Genomic DNA, 24134 nt, shown 5'->3' on the forward strand with positions numbered 1-24134 from the left:
TCATCCTCATTGACACACTGACACCCTCGTCAGCTGGAGGGGTCCACACATCATTTGTTTACTTCCCATTGACAAGGCTGGCTTCAATAAAGTCTGTGCTTTAGTTTTTCCCTTCTCAAGCATTCCCAAATGAGGATCACTCAGTGGGTCTGTCTTGCTTTTGTTCCTTCTTCTTTTGACATGTTATGCATTTTACATTTCCTAAATACAACCCCATGTCATTCTTGGCAAAGCAACCTTCAACTGAAAAATTGGGTTAAGAAGTTAAGTGTTGGAACCTTAACATCATGTAAGGTAAATTGTGTCCTTTTTACCACACACAAAGCAAAATAACGCAGCATAATTTGTGTTTACTTGCTTTACTTTAACCCTTATCTCCATTTTGATACCTAGATATCATAACCACCCTTGATGTCGTAAAAGTGACTGATACTGTGTTTTTATTGCATTAAATGTATCAAAAGGATGCTCAGATAAAATAATAATACAGATTTATAAAAAAGACAAATGTAATGCTTTGTAAGGTCTCCCGCATGAATGCAAGCAAAACACTTTTAAAATGCTTGTTTTCTGAATTGAGATGGATCATCGGGGCTAGGCTAAGCTAACGTAATAACTGCTCCGTCCACGCTACAAATTGAACAGTCTATTGTTTGTAAGCATACATTTATATACATTGATTTTTTTTCCTAGTGTCTGTACAAATTTGAGGTACTGTAGAACTATGGGTGCCACATTAAAAACAGGAACAGTTAACAAAACGGGTAGGCTTTTTACCAAAATGAAATGTAAATAAAAAGAAATGAAGGTTGAGGACGATTCTCTGATAGTTCCTGCTTTCAAATAACATTTGAAGTCAATAAGGCTAACGGAAGATGGCAATGTAGCTAGCATCGTCGCACTCCATTTTACACCTTCCAAAACGATGACTTTATAAATTGCCCTATCTTACCAACCTGCTATAAGGAAAAATATGCCAGATGTGTCTTTTAGCGTATTCACCTACACCCACTTGAACAAAGAGGTCAGGACCGGCTACAGAACAGCTGCAATAGAGCTCATAGCCATTCAGGGCTTAAGGGCTCAACTGAACAGGGGTAGATGGATTTGCTGTCACATAACTTAAAACTAGGTCAAACGGGTTCAAGCGAAGAACTCTCTTCAACCAAGTTTCTAAGTTGAGATGATCAAACGGATTTCAGCTATGCATCTTCAGTTGTCTTTGAGTATTAAGGTATAAAAGGTATGGGATTCTTATCTTAACCATTGAGAATCTATGTGATGTAAATTTGTTGTTGTCATCTGGAGTTGTCCAACTGTTGCCTTTAAATGCTTTACCATATTTTAGACTTTGACCAGTAGCATGCCATCATCATCTGTGAAATGCCTGCTGGAATCTTTTGGAACAGGACAGGAAACTTTAAAACAAAATGTATTATTATTCTTCCACACACCCTATTCATCTATCTGTTGCTGTCTACAGCCATTTATCATTATATACTGGGATGTAAAGCTCACATGTGTGATCTATTCCAATTACAAATCACTGTTCTGTCAACATCTATCCCTGCCTGTCTCCCAGGGTGTCCGCGCGGTCTTAAAAAGTATTAAAAGTTGATAAATCAATTTAGCGAAAATTAAGGCTATTGAAAAGTATTAAACCGCATTTTCTAAGGTATTACATTTTGTAGCTTGTTTTCAATAAGTTTGTCCAAAGAAGTTGTATTCTACAGTCTGCCTGAATGTAATCATTGCGTAGGTGTGTAGTGTGATTCTGTGTAGTTTATTTATGGCATCCTGTTGGATTTGACGTCATCTGAACAGGACATCGCACGCTCACTGCTTGATAGCGTGCTAAGGTCCGTTTACGCCGGTTGTTAAACAACATCGTTATGGGGAAATGCAAGTTTGCGTCCAAATGGTTGGAATACAAGGAGGAAGGACAATCAATACTGTATATAGTAAATGTTGCGCCAATGCAACCGGTTAAAACTCGAAGTGGCGATGAGGTCTTAAAATGTATGGAAAGAGTCTTAAAAAAGGTCTTAAAAGGTATTACATTTGACTTCAGGATTACTGCATATACCCTGGTCTGTGTTCTTTTCCTCAGTCCTTCTCACCTCACATTAATGTTCCATTATACGTACCTGCATGTCCACACTTTGATAAATACAGAACCGGGGTTAACAAATAAGTTAAACTATTTTTAAATCTCTCTTTGAACATTTATCAAGTGCTGATATAAAAATTGAACTCAGCTTTTGCTATAACAATTGTTCCGTCTGAGATCCACCGTTAAGGTGTCCCTTTATAATGGAGTGGTGCAGGACTGAGTACTAAAACTCAGAAACCAATTAGCATTTTACCTCTTACAGTTCCCTCGTCTTGAAGCCATCAATTTTTTTAACCTGTTTTTGGTTAAATGCCTGATACAGTATAAGATCTTTGATTAACACAAGCTTTAGAGAGATTCCTGTTTAATTCTGTCATAAAACCTGTCAGTAAATACCTGACTTGTGAATGTCCAAAGCTTCGATGTGTCATAAAACAGCAGTTCCTAATTAGCAACTAAGAGACAACTAGACATCATCACAACGAACATTAGCTGCCTTTAGCTTAGCCATTGTGATGCACAGACATATGATCGTGACATAGTGTTTATAGCCTAATGTTAGCTTTTCCCTTATTGATTGTATTTACTCTCCAAATATTGTAAAAGTGGTGTTAATATGCTGATATTACCCTGCTGAACAAAACGTGTAGGTATCATAACTGTGTGTTTGCCACAGATCTTCTTATTTCCTGCAATATCCCAAAATTGAATAGAAAAATCCTAACTTCCAAATCTGCCTAGAATATGTCATACTGCACCACCCTATGCTAATCCAATGTAAATGAGGGATGTTCATACTACAACACTTTTGTTTTTTTAACCCAAATCCAGTTCCAGTTAGCATTAAGTTCTTATTTTTTCTAGGTTGTGAAATAAAAACCTGTTTATAAATGACCTCCCTTGTTCCAACACTCACTCTTCCACACTCTGCTTCCATCTGCAGAGCCCAGTACTCCGTGTTGGTCCCTGCCCTGTGGAACACTGAGGTCCAGGACTGGGAGCTGAAATGTATCAACAGTATGGTGTTGGACGAGAGCCACCATGGACCCAACGCAGGTACCACACATACACACACATTACACACACAAAGCAGTTGTTCTCAAGCAGTAGCTAATAATGCAAAGGGGCACTTGGGAGCACTCAGCACTTGGTATCTCAAACTCCAGTCTCTCATTCAGGCTATATCACTTAACCTTGGCGGCACACATGCTGATCCTGTTACACACATACACACTCACAGTTTTGTTCTCCGGTCCGAATGTCAATGTGTATGGTGGTGGTTGGTCCTTGGGGAAGACCTCTCAAGCTTGTTCCTGAGAAAACTGGAACAAAAGGAGGAAACAATCGCCCCTTGTTCACCTCATTACTTTAGTTTCCTCTGATGACAATTTGATAACTATTTTTAATTTCTATTGTTCATTTTGCATGTTTTCATGTAAGACTTTTGTTTGTATTCCAATATCTTTGCTATTTTAAACGCTGATACTTCATTCTAGACTGTTTTTTAACAAGAAGTCTGGAAAAGTTATCTGATTCTGTTCAGAAATATCATTACCTAAACATTGTAAAACATGTTGGGGCAATTTGTATTCTTAAAAAAATCATTGGTTATATAAATAAATCAACTTCCATTGCTAGAAAGGCTGCCCCCGGTCACTGAGAAGAAGCTGAACCTATAAAACCTAGCCCTAGTACCCTACGTCTGAAAATAATGAATGTGGTGCTCTGTATGCTCTGCAAGTTATTTTGCCAAAGTAAACCTATTGATTCCCTTCAGTCATCAGAAATAATTTCTATTACATCCATTTATTGAAGTGTCATACCAATAGGGTATATTTCTTTTTATTTCTTGTTTAGAAAAAGTTGATAACATAATTTTCTTTCTTATTTTTGATTAATGGTTATTTATTAATATTTGTATTTAGAAAAGTAAATATATAAGTTAAATCGAGTTATTCATAAAATAATCGTTATATTAATAGATATGAAGTTGATCTTTAAAAGCAGCCTTGAGATTAAGATTGTCTCATGTTATTCTAGCTTCAACAATAGACAGACCTTAAAGGTGACTTGACTTTGGCTGCAGCATCAGTTGACAATCTACGAAACACTGTCATCTTGGCCCTGAGCTGACACACGTGTGTGTGTGTGTGTGTGTGTGTGTGTGTGTGTGTGTGTGTGTGTGTGTGTGTGTGTGTGTGTGTGTGTGTGTGTGTGTGTGTGTGTGTGTGTGTGTGTGTGTGTGTGTGTGTGTGTGTGTGTGTGTGTGTGTGTGTGTGTGTGTGTGCGCCGGCCGCCCCCCCCCCCCCCCCCCCCCAGGTTAACGTGACAGATCAAAAGAGCTTTTATCTTTTGAAGGCTGTTCAGGTATCAGCTCATCAAGATCTGGAAACCCCTCACCACTGGAATCTCATCTTCACAAAAGATTGGAATGTTGTGTGTGTGTGTACCAATGATGTCTTTGCTAAGATCCCAAATACCCCGTCATGTGGTTTCTGTTGACACCAACCACAGGGAGGTGCTAATCTTAGAAATAGGCTGTGCCTTTGACCTGTACATGGACCAGGCTTTCCAGGACAAGTATATCAAATACCAACCACTGCTCGATGTGATAACCAGCTTTGGGTACAAGTATAGATATACAGGGTTCTTACGGTCATTGAAAACCTGGAAAAGTCATAGATATTCTAAATGCTAATTCCAGGCCCTGGTAAAGTTATGGAAAACAATATTTTTCCCAACGTTTTTGAAAAGTCATGGAAATGTAACTAAAATTGCATCCAATATAATTTATATTTTATCTAATCGCCAAAATAGTAATACTATAATGATAATAAATACTGTATCGTATCGTAATGATACGTAAAATGGCATTTAACTGATGAGAGATTTGAGTGGCTTTAGCGTGTAGAAGGTAGTAAGCCTACTATTGGATTTGTTTTAGATAGGCACAACATGTTTCATATGCAGACCTTATTTTCCTGTTCCATGTTAAAATAAACAATTTTCAGTGGTACCGCTGAGAAAGAGTAATTTTTTTGGTCATGGAAAATTAGATAAAGGTCATGGAAAAGTCATTGAAAATCAATGGTGAAAAAGTGTATGAACCCTGGATATAGCATACTCATATTCGGAAGTCTTGGCCATGTATATAAATTAGGGCTTAAAAAATTAACGCCACTAATTATTTTAACGCGATTAACGCATGTGCATTTTGTGTCCTCGGCCGCCCGGAATTTCAGAGCGCATCGAGTTTAAAATACCAATTATACAATCCAAGCACACTGCTGATGCCAACAGCCCCGCTCCTGCCGCCCGCTTGCAGCAGGCCACACTTGAAAGTGTGCGGAGCAGACGCCTGGACACGTCTATGAGCAGCAAACTTTCAACAAAGATTGCTAAATGGGTGGCGAGTGGCGACAGCTTGCAGGCCAATCAACATTGTGGAGGACGAGGGGCTGCGTGATATAATTCGGGTCTCATCCAACGACTGCACTTATGAATTGCCTTCCAGAGCCACCACTGTGTCGAAAATACACAACTTGTATGAAGTCCAAACAGCGAAAGTGGTAGCTCAAAGCTGGTTGTTTCTGCGTGGCTGTGTCTTTAGTCGTAAGCCCAGTGGGGATCTGTTCATCTGTCATACTGATCATACAGTCAATAACTTAGTTGTTATTAGCATCTGGTTAGCTAGCTATGCTAACCAATATAAGAAGCTTTTTCTCCAACCAGTGAGGTAAAGGCACATCTTTATATGATCATTATAGTTATAAAAAATAAGAGAATAAAGTAAACAGGTATAAAATATGACAGTAAAAAAAAGTTGTTATTAATAATAAACAGAATACAGTTTGAAAGGGGAGTGATTTGTAAAATATCCATAAAGAAAAATAAATCTGCTTCCAGTTCTGTTTCATATGGATGTTGAGAGATGTATCCATAGATCTCTTAATGTTGCTCTCAAAGTGCACCAGATTGATGCTTTTAACTTCAACATTTAAAAAAAATCTCCTGCACGTGCATGCATGCGCAAGTCATGGTAAGATATCTGGATTAAGAGGTTGCTTTTCTTTGCACAGCATGAAAGAAAGGCGAAATGAATGGGCTGTGATTTTGGTATTTTTAAGCAGAGGTCAATAACTTGTATACGGCCCTCGGAGGATATTGTAAAAATTGAAATGGCCCTTGAGAGGAAAAAGGTTCCCCACCCCTGATTTAACAGCTTGTCTTATGTCTGTGACCCCTCCTGTTGTTCATTGATAAGCCTGAAACATGCACTTGTCAAGGTTCAGAGGCACATTTTGCAAATATGGCAGTAGCCATCGATAATCTTTTATTCCACTACATTTATTTTAGTTACTTTGCATATTCTGATTAATGATGTGAAATATAAACAACCCTTAAATAAGACTTTAGTTACACCTGAGTCAAATTCAGAAAAGGTGATTGTCAATTCCCAATCAGGTGCTAGTGAATTAATTTCAGTTTTCCGCACTCTCGCGGGAGTGTCATTATTGTCTCACTACTATCACTACTACTATTACTATTACTACTACTATTACTATCACTACTGTCATTTTTAGGCTGTAATTTGTTATATACTGTTGGAATGGGTAAGCAGGCCTATTGTTTTTGGATATTTGTGGAGTTAGGTGGTCCATGAGTGTTTTTTATTGGTTAAGTGGTCCTTGGTATGAAAAGGTTTGAGAAACACTGCGCTAGTGGATTGTCAAAGTGGGAGCCTCGTTGCGGGGAAATTATACAGATGGCTAGTCCGCCCCTGAAAATGTCTATGCAAACGTTATTATTAATAATATATATATATATTTTTTCATTTTTATTTTGTAATCATCTCGCGACCCCAACTTTGGGAACCCCGGCTCTATGGCATACCATCCAACCTCCTCAATAAACTCCAACATATCCAGAACTCTGCTGCCTGCCTCCTCACCCACACCCGCTCCCGAGACCACATCACTCCCATCCTCCAGAACCTCCACTGGCTCCCCGTCCGTCAAAGAATCCACTTCAAAGTCCTCCTCATTACTTACAAAGCCCTCAACAATCAGCCCCCCCCCCTACCTCACAGACCTGCTGCACCACCACACCCCTTCCCGCTGCCTCCGCTCATCAGAAGCCAACCTCCTATCCATCCCCACCCGCACCAATCACCGGACCTGGGGGGACAGAGCCTTCTCCGTCGCTGCCCCCTCCCTCTGGAACTCACTCCCACAACCCATCAGAGACTGCACCACCTTAAAAAAACTCACAAAAACTCACCTCTTCAGTCTGGCTTTTCATGTGTGATTGTTTTTGTATTATTTGACTTTAACTTTAACTATATATGTATTTGTTGTTCCTTTCTTTTCTTTTCTTTTCTCTTCACTATTATCTGTAAAGCGTCTTTGAGCACCTGTAAAAGCGCTAACAAATTAAATCTATTATTATTATTATTTATATTATTTTGACCCACAGTGGGAACTTCAGTCTCATGCTTTGACAGTTATGAAAACAGGGGAGCGGCATTTCGCTGACAACTGCACACACACACACACACACACACACACACACACACACACACACACACACACACACACACACACACACACACACACACACACACACACACACACACACACACACACACACACACACACACACACACAGTAATACTGTATTGTATGAGAGGTTCCAGGTTGAATTGAGGCGAATATTTGTAATGTTCAGAGGTTGTTGTGTTTAATATTCATGAGAATATTTGTCATTGATCAAATGATAATAAACAAACATTTGCATAAAGCATATTTGTCCACTCATATGTTGATAAGAGTATTCAAAACTTGAAAAATATCCCTCTAAAGTACATTTAGAACAGATAAAAAATGTGCTATTAATCACGATTAACTATGGACAATCATTCAATTAATCGCGATTTAAATATTTTAATCGACTGACAGCCCTAATATAAATGCACCATGATTGGTCTGAGAATCGCTGGAATGTCAAAGAGAAAAGCCAAACAAATAGCCCCGAGATATTTGATTCCCTGTCATATGTAATGTAATTTGTGGAACCAAATTGTGTGTGTGTGTGTGTGTGTGTGTGTGTGTGTGTGTGTGTGTGTGTGTGTGTGTGTGTGTGTGTGTGTGTGTGTGTGTGTGTGTGTGTGTGTGTGTGTGTGTGTGTGTGTGTGTGTGTGTGTGTGTGTGTGTGTGTGTGTGTGTGTGTGTGTGTGTGTGTGTGTGTGTGTGTGTGTGTGTGTGTGTGTGTGTGTGTGTGTGGATAGACAGACTCTGAATGGCAATGAGGATGAGTCAGAGGATGGTGGCTGCAGGGCTCTGTTTGTCAATGCAGAAAGAAAGAAAAGAAACAACAGTGTATGCGTGCGTGTTAGACTAAGTTTTGTAAGTGGGAGAGTATTTGCGAAAAGGGCAGAGGGAGCATGAGAGGTTTCCTTTCAGGGCTTTTGAAAGCCACAAAAAGCATGTTTTACAGTGGGGATAATCCATCACCCTGTGTTTGTGTGTGTGTTCCCACCTGTGTGTGGCTGTGTGTGAGTCAGGAAGAGTCATCCTTATTTGCTGGCCTGTCAGACTGTCTAGCCCTCAGGGCAGCAGAGGAAACGAGCTGATTCATTTTGCTGCCTTTCCGACACAGTCTTACGTTCCTCTTTTTTATGTCTCTCACACACTTACAGGTCTCTGTGACTGACTACCAGCACTGTCATGGTGTTGTCACAAATGATGTGGCATGTGTTCCACTCACCAATTCAGGACGTCTTCTGTCACAAAATGCATGTTCAAGTTGCTTTTTTGGAGTACGGTTTACTGTAAGAGCTGTTAGGGGTTAGGAGGGAGAGATCTGTAAAGAACAAGTATCAAAATATAAAAGGAATGTGATCTGATTCAGTGTTTTCCCTTGGATGGAGTCATAGCAGGGGTGCTAAGGCACGTGGGCCCAGCATAATATAAGCGCGGAGCGCGTGGAATATTTTAGTGTGTGCGAAGTGTGCCCCGCCAATTTGTTTATGTGTCTGCCAGCACAAGAAAGGCTCTTGAGGCCTAGTACCAGGGCCGGATCTAGCCAATTTGCTGCCCTAGGCGAGATTTTATGTATAAAGAATAAATGAAAAATCTCTACAAAGACAAATACACTACAAAAACAGAAACTTTTTTACATAGGTAATATATGTCAAAATGGCTTCAATTGTATTCAGTATTGTATGAACATGTTTGAATTGGGGGGTGGATGTCACATCCTCTAGGGGGGTCCAGGGGTATGGCCTTTGAGCACACAATTATTAGAGACCTGAACTAGGGGGTACAACTCTAAAACACCCATATGAAAAAGATCCGTTTACATTTTAATAATCAAATAAGTATATGAACATAACCAATAACCTACCATAGCCAATAACAAATAAATGTTTTTGTATAATAAATATTTGGCTGTGAGCTGCGGGTGCCTGATAAGGCAACATCCCCCGACTTTCATCACTTACAGCGGTTAGGGTTAGGGATAATGCAAATGAAAAGTGTAACCGGGGTGAAAAGGGTGTTACATTTACTTAATTATGAATGTTGTTACATCAAGACCGAAAATTAGGATGAGCGCCAACTGTCAAAAAAATTGTTTTCCCTCCCAGAGCTACCAGCGCAGCGCCCCCCAGATCTGGCGCCCCAGACGACCGCCTATGCCAAAAATCTACCCTGCCTAGTACATACAGTTGCAATGTCTCAAGATTTAGCAAAAATACACCTTTATTGAACATACAGTAACACAATACTACAAATCCACATAACAAACAATCAAAAATTGAAAAAGGGTCGCCACTTATTATTATTTTAATACAAAAGTAAGTAAACATTTTTTTTGGGAACCTGGCTGGAGCCCCCTAGCAGTGGCGCGCATATTTCAGCAGCGGCGCTGCGCCGCCACTATTTGCATATAGGAGAAACACTGTGATTACTTACCATTACTTTTGCTAACACACAATATAAAATGCAATGAAAATAAATACTATAGAAAATAAATGCTATTGCACAGTGCCCGGGGAGCAATGGGAGTGGGGGGCTGGGGTCGGTTGTCCGGTGCCTTGCTCAAAGGCAACACGGCAGGGCCCAGGAGGGGAACTGGGACCTCTCCAAGTAGCAGTCCACACTATATACTTTAAGTCTTTTCGGAGACTTGAACCGGCGACCCTGCGGCTCACAGTCCAAGCTAGGGTTGCAAAGACTATTATTCACTTAAAGAAATGTAAATGTAAACGTAAAGAAATGCATAACAAACTGGTAAAAAAAACATATGTTTTACTTTATTATAACATGATTATGGAATTATTGGCATGAAGTCCAACCATTTTGGCTTTGCTGTAGCATCAACAAAGCGAGCACTATCTGTTCCTACAGTGGTGACTCGGTCCAATATCTCACACTAACATACTTCAGAAAAATACCTTTTCTTCAATTTGACCACAACACAAGCAAACAATTGCAGTTTTCATTTGACATTGATCAGGTGTTCCATCACATGGAGGTTTTGATGGTTCTTACTGATGCCCAGTGGTCTCCAGCGAGTGAACACATGTAACTTGTGCCAATCTCTCCGCTTTCGTTGCCTTATCACTCCCATGTTAAACATCCCAACTGGAATCACGGGAGGAAGAGAGGGTCAAACTTGGTGATTAGTTTGAGTTAGTTTTTTTTCATCTGTTAAGGTATCCATATTAAACAAGAGCGTTAACGTTGACAGCCTTAATGTTTTAACACTTAGTTATTATAAGATAAGATACGGTCACTGTACTCGTACAATGAAATGTCATTTCACGCTGGTGCAAGTGACGATGTTTCCTTCCCTAGTAAGAGTCTGTGTTGCGAATTATATTGTTGGGGAGTGTTTCATTTGTGACAGTAGGGTTTCTGGGGCCTGTCCAATAGCAGGCTGAGTCAGCAATAAAGGACGCAGTTAAACTGACTTCAGGTTGTGCTGAGTCAGGCTGAGCAGCTCTGAGAACAGGTACATGTGTCCTTCTGACCTTCTACTATTTTCCTATTGTGTTCCTCTTGTTTTCCAATCCCCACCCCCATTTTCCTGCCCATCCTTCCTTTTTATTCAGTCCTCTTTTCACCTTTACTCCTCCTTTCCTCTCATTCTTATATCTTCTTTTTATGCGCGAGTTCTCTGGTGTCGTAGCAGATGCCAGTGTTCTGTTCTCCTCAGCAGGCTCCCATGATACCTACACTGCCTTCTTCCTGCCTGCCTGCTGCTCCAGCCTTAGTGCAGTGACTCAGCATTTCTCTTTTTCAGTGTGTCTAAACAACCTCCAACAGCCATTTCTGCTTTGATATTTAATATGTACTAGATTTAAACTTAATAATGATTATTAACTTGTGCATATTCCAGTCTTGGCTTTGTAAATTGTGTGCTGTGTCATGTATGGATGGATTGTTCAAGCTGGTTAATTAGGGCCTTTGCCCGCATCGCAATTTTTTGGAATAAAAGGGCTGGCAGAGCCTCCTCCCATCGTTTTATCACAACAGATTTCCCAGCAATTTTTTAAAACGTTCTATGACAACGATATCTCAACAATGTATAATTGCTGTTGTATGAGCAACAGCAAGACACTTCACCGCAATTGGCTCCTGTGGGGATTGCCCACAGTATTGAGTATGTAAGCCTCTTTGGATAAAAAAAAAAAAAAGGGACATGTAATGTATGACAGCTGTTTTTGCTACTATTTATTTGTTTGACATTGTTATTTCATAACAACCAACCGGAAGATGCCTACTCTTGCATTATGTATGAATAAGATTGTCACCACTCTGGGTCTGCCGGCTGATATGCAAATTGACTTTTCTGTCTTTGGTATGATAGTTTGCGTCTGAAAAAACACGGTCAAAAACAAGCTTCTCTTGGGCCGCTGGATGGCTCAGTGGTTAGAGCTGGTTGACCTATGAGTAAGCCACTGAGTTTGAGTCCGGCTCACGGAACTTAAAGGCATTGTCCCAACCTCTGTCCCCCCATGTTAACACTGTATCTCTCAATAAAGTCCTGAAAAATATATATATAAAAAAAAAAACGTTACCTCCATATTCAACTGTGACGTCAACAGTGCTTTTACGGAATAGTTGAAATATTATGACTTCAAGCATATGTTTGCACAAAGACATGCCGGGTGCAACGTTTTTTCTCGAGGCAGACGAGTGCAATGTCATATGCTGACTTCTTATTGTCCAATTTGAGGCTTCACCAAAAAAGAAAATAACAAACATCTCATTGTATTTAGTGTTTTGTTTGTTGTAGTGTATGCATGTTTCCTTATTCCTCACATTAGAAAACTAACTAACTCTATGCCCACATATTCTCTTGATATTAATTGTTTCCCTATTATTCTGCCACTTTTTGACCTTGCTTTATCTATATTTGGCTCCAGCAGACTCTGCAGCAGCTGTGTGTGTATGTGTGTGTGCGTGCGTGTCAGCGCGTGTGTGTGTGGCAAGACACGTTAAATATGTTCAAAACTTTGAAAACAATGACTTTACCATTTCCACACTCTGCTTTCATAGTTTATGATATATAAATCGATCTGACACAAGAGACTTACTATTGATTTTCTGTCGTGCATCTTTTATTCCATTAACAAAAACAACACCTAATATGTTTTCAAAATGAATGCTTCTTCCAAAACTCAGATAATGAGAACATGCACTGAGGGAAGAAGAGGTTTGAAAATGGAGCCGATAGTCCATGTTGGAACAAGCAAGGTCAGGATAAAAAAGGAGGGGCAAAAGAAATTGGCCAAGGTTCAGAGCAGGAGCAGCCACACACAAACAAACAAAAAGATAAAAAGAGAGGAGATGAAGGGTGTTTCAAGGATAAAAATGTTTGGACTTTAGGACACTAGAGAAGGTGTTCTCCTTGCAGAACTCCCGTTGGCACCCTTTGGGTTGGTCCAAGGGGTCACAGGTGACTGAGGCACAAACAGGGTCTACAAAATGAACTATAAGTTCTTTAGAGTTCAGCTGAGGTTACATGCTTGTCAAAGAAACCTTAGAGCCTCTTAATAGATGCCTTCAACATCAAAGTGTGTTTAGCTAGACAGAGTATAGTAATCAGTGAGGGAAAATGCTTGATGGAATAAACAAAACCATTTTAATTTATAACCAGGGTAACTCAACCTGATGACATAATCTTTACATTGTAGATAAAAGTGCTCTGGTATTTTAAAATGTCACACTTACAGTGGGGCAAAAAAGTATTTAGTCAGCCACCAATTGTGCAAGTTCTCCCACTTAAAAAGATGAGGCCTGTAATTTTCATCCTAGGTATACCTAAACTATGAGAGACAAAATGAGAAGAAAAAAATCCAGAAAATCACATTGTCTGATTTCAAAGACTTTATTTGCAAATTATGGTGGAAAATAAGTATTTGGTCAATAACAAAAGTTAATCTCAATACTTTGTTATATACCCTTTGTTGGCAATGACAGAGGTCAAACGTTCTGTAAGTCTTCACAAGGTTTTCACACACTGTTGCTGGTATTTTGGCCTATTTCTCCATGCAAATCTCCTCTAGAGCAGTGATGTTTTGGGGCTGTCGCTGGGCAACACAGACTTTCAACTCCCTCCAAAGATTTTCTATGGGGTTGAGATTTGGAGACTGGCTAGGCCACTCCAGGACCTTGAAATGCTTCTTACGAAGCCACTCCTTCGTTGCCCGGGCGGTGTGTTTGGGATCATTGTCATGCTGAAAGACCCAGCCACGTTTCATCTTCAATGCCCTTGCTGATGGAAGGAGGTTGTCACTCAAAATCTCACGATACATGGCCCCATTCATTCTTTCCTTTACACGGATCAGTCGTCCTGGTCCCTTTGCAGAAAAACAGCCCCAAAGCATGATGTTTCCACCCCCATGTTTCACAGTAGGTATGGTGTTCTTTGGATGTAACTCAGCATTCTTTCTCCTCCAAACACGTCTTGTTGAATTTTTACCAAAAAGTTCTATTTTGGTTTCATCTGACCATATAACATTCTCCCAATCCTCTTCTGGATCATCTAAATGCTCTCTAGCAAACTTCAGACGGGCCTGGACATGTACTGGCTTAAGCAGGGGGACACATGTCTGGCACTGCAGGTTTTGAGTCCCTGGCGGCGTAGTGTGTTACTGATGGTAGCCTTTGTTACTTTGGTCCCAGCTCTCTGCAGGTCATTGACTAGGTCCCCTGTGTGGTTCTGGGATTTTTGCTCACCGTTCTTGTGATCATTTTGATCCCACGGGGTGAGATCTTGCGTGGAGCCCCAGATCAAGGGAGATTATCAGTGGTCTTGTATGTCTTCCATTTTCTAATAATTGCTCCCACAGTTGATTTCTTCACACCAAGCTGCTTACCTATTGCAGATTTAGTCTTCCCAACCATGTGCAGGTCTACAATTTTGTTTCTGGTGTCCTTTGACAGCTCTTTGGTCTTGGTGGAGTTTGGAGTGTGACTGTTTGAGGTTGTGGACAGGTGTCTTTTATACTGATAACGAGTTCAGACAGGTGCCATTAATACATTTAACAAGTGGAGGACAGAGGAGGCTCTTAAAGAAGAAGTTACAGGTCTGTGAGAGCCAGAAATTTTGTTTGTTTGTAGGTGACCAAATACTTATTTTCCACCATAATTTGCAAATAAATTCTTTAAAAATCAGACAATGTGATTTTCTGGATTTTTTTTTTTTCTCATTTTGTCTCTCATAGTTGAGGTATACCTAGGATGAAAATTACAGGCCTCTCTCATCTTTTTAAGTGGGAGAACTTGCACAATTGGTGGCTGACTAAATACTTTTTTGCCCCACTTTATATTAGATTAAAGGTTCAGCAAGAGTGGTGGTGGTGGACTCCTAAAACCTGGAAATTGGCATTTCAACGTTTTCGGTTCCATCGTGTCAAAATCACTGTTTAGTGCCTTCTAACTATATAATTTCTTACCTGCAGCTTTTAATCCCATCAACTATCACAAATAATTTATTTTCCTCCTTCTTTTCTCTAATTACAGCCCATATGCAAACAAGCACAGAATCTATAAACGGCTGCTTCTATTTTAAATGGGGGATATAAGGACATGCAACTATTTGTTCACTTGCTGTTGATGAAGTTATTTACAGATGGAGCACTGAATTTCGGACTCCAGTTTACAGCTTCCTGCCTACCACCAGCCAAAGACCAGTATAGAGGAATGTTAAGCTCTCCCACTATTTCCCAAGAGGGCGTTGCCAGATTTTCAATTTCAGGTTTTAACCAGGAGATGGCGCTTCATTCACAAATACAGAAAGACAAGTTTCATGGACTTTCAGTTGTGTTTTGAAGAGCATTTGAACACATCAATATTTTAGATCAACTAAAGTATATCTAATCTTGTAATTCAATAATATATAGTCTTTATATATTAAATAATCATAATTATAATGTAAATGTTTACATTACACTTCTTTATTTGTTATGCTCATACTTTAACCTTTACAATCGTTTGCTTTAATATGCAGTATATTTTTGTGTTTGCTTCCTCCTGCTCCCTTTCGGACACATACTGTATGATTTATTATTATTATTAATATGAAGATATTATTAAGATAAGATAAGATGTTACTTTATTGATTGAACATTTTAGTTTAGAATGTGCTGTCCCACGGTAATTCAGAAGGCTCACAGGTCACATTCCGACCATTATTTAAAACAATAGGTGCTTTCACACCTTCTACAGTTTGATTTGTATAGAGGGAGCTCTGTCAGTTTTCGAATTACCCATTTGCTTTCGGGGAGCCCTATTTTTCAGAGCACATCCTGCTACTAAATATGTCACACGCACGCTCTGTTGACTGGCGCAGCAGCGCGGATGCGATCAATTGCTATAAAAACACTCTTCTACTAATACAGACGGTGTCACTATGCCGGCGGATGTGGCCGTTGTTGAAGCCTCTTCAGGCTCCGCATCGGCAGGCCTCTCCCTCGGTGTGGAGCTGTCAAACTCGACCCTAACGCCGCTTACAGCCGGCCGACTAAAAGTTGTTTTCCGTTCACGTTGTCCTTTTTAGACTCCTTCGCTTCTTTGCTTGTGAATCCAAAAGCTGTGACGCTTGGCTGTTTTCTTTTTGCCATATTTTTTTATTACACAGCCAGAGTTAAAAATATATCAATATGAACATTTCAAATACCGCGCCGGCATCACCGCCATAATCATAGCAACGTAAGTAAGAATGCAGCGCCGCCACATACAGATGGCAACACCCAGACATATTCACAAATATAAAAAAAATATTCAGAAACTGTAATGAATAATAACTATTATTTATTTCAAGAACTGTTATTTACAGAAACTCAACATTTCTAATCTGTGTGACACAAATATGCACGACTGTTTTGGGCTCCCCCTATTTATCTCAAAGTCAGCATTCAGGGGAGCTCCCTCCCTCTTCGGGGGAGCCAAGCTCCTCCTAGCTCCCCCCCATTTCGAACAGTGTCTGTGGCTGAATGGCCAGCGATTAGGTGCGGCGCATTTGTCATAGGTGATCAGAGCTAACTGCCTGCCGTCAGATTTCATTTAAAAAACAGATCTGATTTTAAGACTATTTCTGCGATCATAAAGAATGATAAGAATAAGAATAATGCGTATTGAACTGGTTTCATTAATTAGTGAGTTTATTTAATACTAGAACCGCCAATCGGGTCAATTTGTGTGATATGCAATGTAACTTTTTTTCAATAAAATATTAAAGTCTCCCAGTCCCTGACTTTTCCTGAAAGTGTGTTATGTAGCACCCTATGTTGTTAAAAATTGCATTCTAATAGCGGGATTTGACGGGTTTAGGTAGGCCTATACAAAAACCTCTGGCGGTTCTAGTGTTAAGGTAATTAGGTACAGTAGAAGCCCTTTTTTTTTATCAGTAACGAATTTAGCAGTTGAACATAAAAGTCAACTAACTGAGGGTCACTTGCAATGACAGTGTTGTGTCTAACTGTAAGCTTGTCACTCAGAGTAACCTACCGTTAATTTAGCTGCTGGAGAAGAAAGATCAAGGGGGGAGGGGGGAGAGAGCTGTGGTTGATGGGCCATTAGTTGTGTAAATACACAGCTGAGAGCTGCCGTTTCATTCAGACTGTTTAAAAAACTGTAACAACGGACTATTTTTCTTAGCGGATGCATGTCAATTTAAATCAATACATACAACTATTTTTTAAATCAATACATAACACTATTTTTTAAATCAATAACTTTTTTTTCTAAATCCATAAAAGCATTTCAATTAATATTGAGAGTCATGTCGTTACTTTGTTGAGAATTTGGCCGTGTAATAAGCGGGATAATTTGCAGCGACTTGTTCCTTATGGAGAAAATAACACCCGTCATGTGTGTGTAGTAGAGGTGTGTGTGGTTAAAACACTTTCATGAAGTTAAGGAATTTCCTTCTATAAAACAGCTGTGGGCAGCAGTGAGTGTCACGGACATGAATTCATAGATCAAGGCAGACTCAGTGTGCGAAAAAGTACACGTCCCACCGTCCGGGACGTGTTATTTACAATATCGGACAAGTAGATCTTTCAATTGACTTGTCCGGCGGACAAGTGACGTTTTTCGCCCGGATTTATTGTTATATTATTGATAGATTCAGTTTACAAAAGGCAGAACTCATTCGCAAATTGGACGTGTCCGCCATTGTTCGTTTAGAAATGTTAGTTTCGGTTCTGTTTGTCGATTCCTAATGAAATGCATCTCGCCGCTTTCTGTGCAGGGGCGGGGCGGGAAGTGTAGCACAGTGGCAGGGTTGCAAAGCAAAACTCGGTTCCGAGTAGGAACAAATAACAATTGTCCGTTCCCGGGATTGATAAGAGTTGTGAGGACAGGAGGCGAAGCCGAGCCCCGCGGACCGCAGCTCCCTCTCTCTGCTCCGGATCAGCTGATCGCTGCATGGTGCAGCTCAGCGTCTCTCTCTCTCTCTCTCTCTCTCTCTCTCTTTCTACACACAGCGGATTCACTGCCCGTTTAACAGCCTCATCTTTGTCAAACTTTCTTATGTTCTTTCTCTAACACGTAATGAAGGTTATTAGGACTTTTAGCTCCTTTGTTGTTAATATTGACCGCCATTTCCTTTATGAAGTGAAGCAGCCTCCCTGTGTCCTCGCGCTGTAATCATATCCCCGGACCCCCATACTCGGAGGAGCACAGGGATGTCAGTATTGTTTATAAGGCAGGGTATAGAAATTATTGAAATTAAAATACTATCTATTTACTTTTACAAACAGTGAACAGCTGGGCAGCTGCAGCATGTGTATTGCAGGACATGTGTAAGCGTCTTTGAGTTTTAGAAAAGCGCTAGGCCTATAGGCTATAAATATAATGTATTATTATTATTAGGCCTATGTGTTGGACATGTGTGGTTGGACTCTGTCTCACAGGCAGGTTGCAGCATGTGTGTTGCAGGACATGTGTTGGACACACAGATTGTGTGGTTGGACTCTGTCTCACAGGCAGGTTGCAGTGTAACATCAGAGGAGACTGGGCCAATTGTACATTCTTAAACTGCACCACTTAGAACTAACAAAACAATGCAGAGATTATGTTTATATAATTGTATTCAATAACCGTAATAAATTTAACAGTATGAACTGATTTGTAAATAGGAATACAGATTTGACTTAATGTTTTCATAAATATATTTTTCTCCCAGTTTGTCATGGGACTTATTTTTACCCTCTCAAAGAACCGGAATCGAGAACCGAAAATAACTGGAATCGAAAAGCAGAACCGGAATCGTTAAAATCTAAACGATACCCAGCCCATGTGTGATGCAGTAAAATCTTACAAAACCGTGGGAAAATATGAAATACGATGGCGAAGAAGAAGATTCCAGTGGCCCCAATTTGTGTCCATTCTGGACAAGTGAAAATGTATTCGGACAAGTAAATTGCCAAACTCACTTGTCCATGGACAAGTACTCTCTAAAAACTTTTTCTCACACTGAGACTGGTGCACACGCTCTCCTGTCCTGCCAGGCGACACGCCCGTTCTAAGCCGTGTCCCTCACTCCTCACATCCCAAGCATCCCCACAAGTGTGTTATGTTGTTACATCGTTTCAGATGTTATGTTTCAGTTGTGCTCTGTCTATGTTCAGTGATGCAAACTTGTCACCTTTCGGCGAAATTCGCCGTTTTGAATCCAAAATAAGTCGTTTGTGTGATTCATGTAGATCTGCAATACAAATATTTTTGGGGTATGGGGGGGGCTGGGACCCGGAGTAATCTGCGGCCGTGAGCTGTTATGTGCCATCATGAAACGCATGGTGTTCTTTTTTTATATATTATAATGAAGTACGAGCTGTGTGCTCGAGTCTTCCTGCCTGTTGGCTCTGCTCATGGATGTATAATAAGACTCTGCTGCTCCGAGATGATGGTCTAGCTTCAGCAGCTACATTACCTACGGGTGTTAATATTAACTGTGCGTCCGGAGTCACTGTGGCACAGACTGGACCGCTGGTGAACAGCTGTTAGAACGGGCCGTTCAGGTGTTCAGAGCACAGCTCCCTGTCGGAGCGGCAGAGCGTGATGTGAACTGAAAAGTTTTTCTGTGGCAATATTATTTAAGGAATCGTTGAGCTAGCTAACTAGCATACATTGTCACTATCTGCTAACGTTAGCTTTAGCCTTCTATTTCTAATAGTTTTTTTCATAGGCTATAAACAGAGGTGGTATAGATATATATATTGTACTTGAGTAAAAGTAGAAGTACTCAGATCTTGTACTTGAGTAAAAGTAATAGTCCCAGAGTGTAGGAATACTCTGTTACAGTAAAAGTCCTGCATTCAAAATGTTCCTCAAGTAAAAGTAGAAAAGTATTATCATCAAAATATAGTGAAAGTAGCGACAGTAAAAGTAGTCATTGTGCAGATTGGTCCATTTCAGAATAATAGATATGATATGTTTTATAATGATTGATCATGAAAGTGTTCTCAAAGCTGGTAAAGGTGCAGCTAGTTTAAATGACTTTGTATACTGCAGGGTAGCTTGTGGATTTACTCCAGGTGGAACTAAAGTCTGATTTAACACTTGATTATATTTCACTTAATTAATCCAGATCTGTGAAGTAACTAAAGGTATTAAATACATGTAGTGGAGTCAAAGTACACCATGTACCTCTGAACTGTAGTGGAGTAGAAGAACGAAGTAGCAAAACATTGAAATACTTAAATAAAGTACAAGTATCTCAAAATTGTGCCCAAGTATAGTACTTGTTGAGTTTATGAACTTAGTTACTTTACACCATGTGGCTATAAAGATAAAAAGACTTAAGCCTTGCACAGAGGCCTGAAAATACATTTTCAAAATGCTCAACAGTGCTGCCAAAATTATAAACTGACTGCTCCACAATTTGAAATAAATGCTTTTATATATTTCTATTATGTGACTCTTTGGCATTTCTGTTATTATTAACACTGCTGCTTTAGTTGTTCTGACTGCTAAAATCCTCTGTCATTCCGTGGGGTGGGGGAGCCGGGGGCTCGGATCCTTGTCACCTTTTTCATACCTGATGAGTTTGCATCCCTGTATGTTAAAAAGCCTCAGTCACCTTAATTCATGTAATAAAAACATCTCAGGTCAGTAACACTCAAAGCTAAATGTGCAATACCATGTTCAGCTATGTTACTATTTATAATGTTATTGTTGTTACATCAGAAGATGTACATATTGAAATGATTTCTTAACTTACAGTAGGCTATTTTTTACAATGTGTGTTGGAAGGATTTATTAAATTACAATGAATATTGTCATTGTTGAAGGCTTTTAGAGAAGGGTGAACTATAAGCCTGAATTACATAACATTTTATACCTAAAAACATAAAAGCCACAATAAATAAATCACAATTATTCTAGTTATTTTTACCTCCCGTATTGCTTTCAACCCACCAGCTTTTATGGTGTTGTTACGTCACTAACTGTAAGCTTGTCACATACAGTCTATGGTCACTCAGAGTAACCTACTGTTAATTTAGCTGCTGGAGAAGAAAGATCAGGCGGGGAGGGGGGGAGAGAGCTGTGGTTGATGGGCCATTAGTTGTGTAAATACACAGCTGAGAGCTGCCGTTTCATTCAGACTGTTTAAAAAACTGTAACAACGGACTATTTTTCTTAGCGGATGCATGTGAATTTAAATCAATACATACAACTATTTTTTAAATCAATAAAAACATTTTCTAAATCCATAAAAGCATTTCAATTAATATTGGGAGTCATGTCGTTACTTTGTTGAGAATGTGGCCATGTAATAAGCGGGATAATTTGCAGCGACTTGTTCTTTATGGGGAAAATAACACCCTTCATCCAGATGAGGATCCCTCCGCTACACTTTGGGATCCTGATCGACCGACGAAACTCCATTTAAAATATACATATTTTTGGTGAATTACTGAGTTTAGGCACGTTAATAACGTTTTAATGACGTTGAATACAGTATATTCATATGTGTCAGTGATTTCATGTCAATTCGGCGAACATAAACATAAATGATCGTGGTGAAGATGATGATTAAAAATCAAGAGCCGGGCTGCATTTCCTCCCGTTCGTTTTTTTCCGAATAACAAAATTATTTTGTTAAATAACAACATGTTGATGTTTTGTAAATGATTACATGTCTCTTATTTAGCACAGAGTATGATATCCGTGACATATGGATCTTAACAAAGTTCCGCTGTACATCCAGCGTACTGTATCTGACTTTATTTCACATGAGCTCCAGTGTGGAACCCCACTGCACCTCCTGGTGGATCAATGATCCATTGCAGCTGGCTTCATTATAAATACATTTATCTATCACGGGGGCGGTCTCAAGTCAAGCTGGAGGTTTTCCCTTGAGCGAGGGCAGATCACGTACCAATCACGGCCCTCGCGTTTCAAACTGTCCGAAATGAATCGCTCCATCTGTACATGTCGAAAAGTTGCTAAAACGGCAGTTGCTAACAAGTGACTCAATGACCCGGCATCGCTTCAAAAATGTGCAGCCTTCAGCTTAATCGTACAATCTTGTACGTTAGCTTCTTAGTTTTGGCAATTGCATTTACAAATCAAGAATCAAGTGTTGTTAATATGAGGAGATTCTCCTGATGGGAAAAAAATGTATTACAGTATAAACATTTTATTGCCACTGATATTACATTTGCGATATTCCGAAACACAATAACACAATAGAAAATCCCCTTACTTTTCTTGAGGGAGCCCTTCTGATGCTAACTTCCAGGTCGGCATTAAAAAGAAAAATCATCACTGCACCAACCTTATTGATCTGAACCATTGAAACTCAACTTGGACAACACCATACTGCTGACATAGTTAAAGAGCAACTTGCAGGGTTTTTTTTTTCTACATTTATGCTTAAACTTGCTTGAAAATTACAATAAAAAAAAAAGTGAATGCAGGATTTGATATGTTTTACGAGACATAAGGGCAGGAATTCAGAGGGAAAGGAGCAATTTTGAGCTCTCTCTCTCCCCTCCGGTACAGCTCCGAAGGTAGTGTGGAGTTGCCTTAGGTAACGTTTATCAGGAAATCGTATCACATCTCTCACCCCCCCTTCGCTGCTCTCTCCTTTCTGACAAAATCAGATTTACTCAGGACTGTCTCCACTCTGACTTTAATACAGCTACACCATTGTTTGGTTTCCATAGTAACACGTCTCTTTAGTAGCGCGCAACTGAAAGTCTGAGAGGGTGAGGCAGATAGTAACAGAAAACAGAACAAAAATCGACAACTACTCTACTCTCTGCTCACTCCTTTTTCTTAGATTAACATTAACATGCTTATATTGTAGTTCTAACAGCTCCGGCGATCCACTAGCACCACCCCCCCCCCCCCCCCCCCATTTTGCATTTTGAAACGCTCCTGATTTCTGAGGTCTCAAGGTTGGCAAGTATGGCCTAACAGGCTCATAATTATAAGGTTGTGGTCCGTCATATGCATTCGAATATACATGTTCAACTTCTTCTGTGTCGAAACTAGCATTGGGATCCATGTTTATTTATACGTTACACCGGCCGTTCTCCCCCTTGTTTCCCCTTTGTTACGTCACACGCGGGAGGTCACGTGGGGTGGCTTTTTTGATGCGGAAGTAAAAATGTCTTGCAAAAGCTACGCCAGATGTCACTGTAGTGTATATTTATGTATATTTATTTGAAAATCTAGTGTATACATCATTTTCCGACACATTTATTCACTGGTGTCTTTAACCTGGAAGTTGCTCTTTAATGCAATTCATGTCATATAAACTGGACATGTGTTGATAAAAAAACCTCGTTATATTAACAACTTTTCAATGCTAAACATGAGGAATGTTGTTTTTTGCTAGTATGTCCTGACCAGAATAGCTGTTGGATGTTGGCAGTGGAAAATATCTGGGTCATCTCTATTAAAGTATTTTGGTCGGAGGAAGGGGTGTAACGGTTCACAAACATTTCGGTCCGATACGTACCTCGGTTTTTAGGTCACGGTTCTGTTCGGTACGTTTTCGGTACAGCGAAACAAATTATCACAAAACATAAAATATATATATATATCTTTTTATTATTATTATTAAACTGTGAATAATGTATTCACTCAAATAAATATAAAATATAATAAAATGAACATTAAGGTGCAGCATTTCGATGAACTGAAATAATCTGTATTTGAACCTTACTGTACTAGTACTCGCAAAACATAAACTATTAGTTTTGGGTTTTTAGTTATTATTAAACTGTGAATATTAACTCAAATAAATACAAAATATAATAACATAAACATTAAGGTATAGCATTTCGATGAACTGAAATAATCTGTACTTGAACTGTACTGTACTAGTACCTAAGCAGCCAGTTTGACATTATGACTTGCTTGTCATTGTATTTTCATGTTTTTTTAAAGAAAAATTAACTTATCCGCATTGCTTGCCGAAAGGGCAGATCTGCTGGCACTAACAATGTCTCCTGCTGTGGAGAACACCCTCTCACTAGGGACAGAGGTAG

At 39.6% G+C, this 24134-nt stretch overlaps 1 protein-coding gene across 2 annotated transcripts in view; it reads left to right on the forward strand.

Moving 5' to 3' along the window:
* Positions 1-24134, forward strand: part of LOC307038543 (uncharacterized protein) — a 176274-nt gene that overhangs the window by 24834 nt on the left and 127306 nt on the right. For both annotated transcript variants that reach the window (XM_079680027.1, XM_079680028.1), the window contains exon 10: positions 3057-3169. In XM_079680027.1, the coding sequence (XP_079536153.1) occupies positions 3057-3169 (113 nt within the window). The remainder of the gene's footprint in view (positions 1-3056; positions 3170-24134) is intronic.

This window comes from Notothenia rossii (genome assembly GCF_949606895.1).
Source record: "Notothenia rossii genome assembly, chromosome: 5".
Classification (NCBI taxonomy): Eukaryota; Metazoa; Chordata; class Actinopteri; order Perciformes; family Nototheniidae; genus Notothenia; species Notothenia rossii.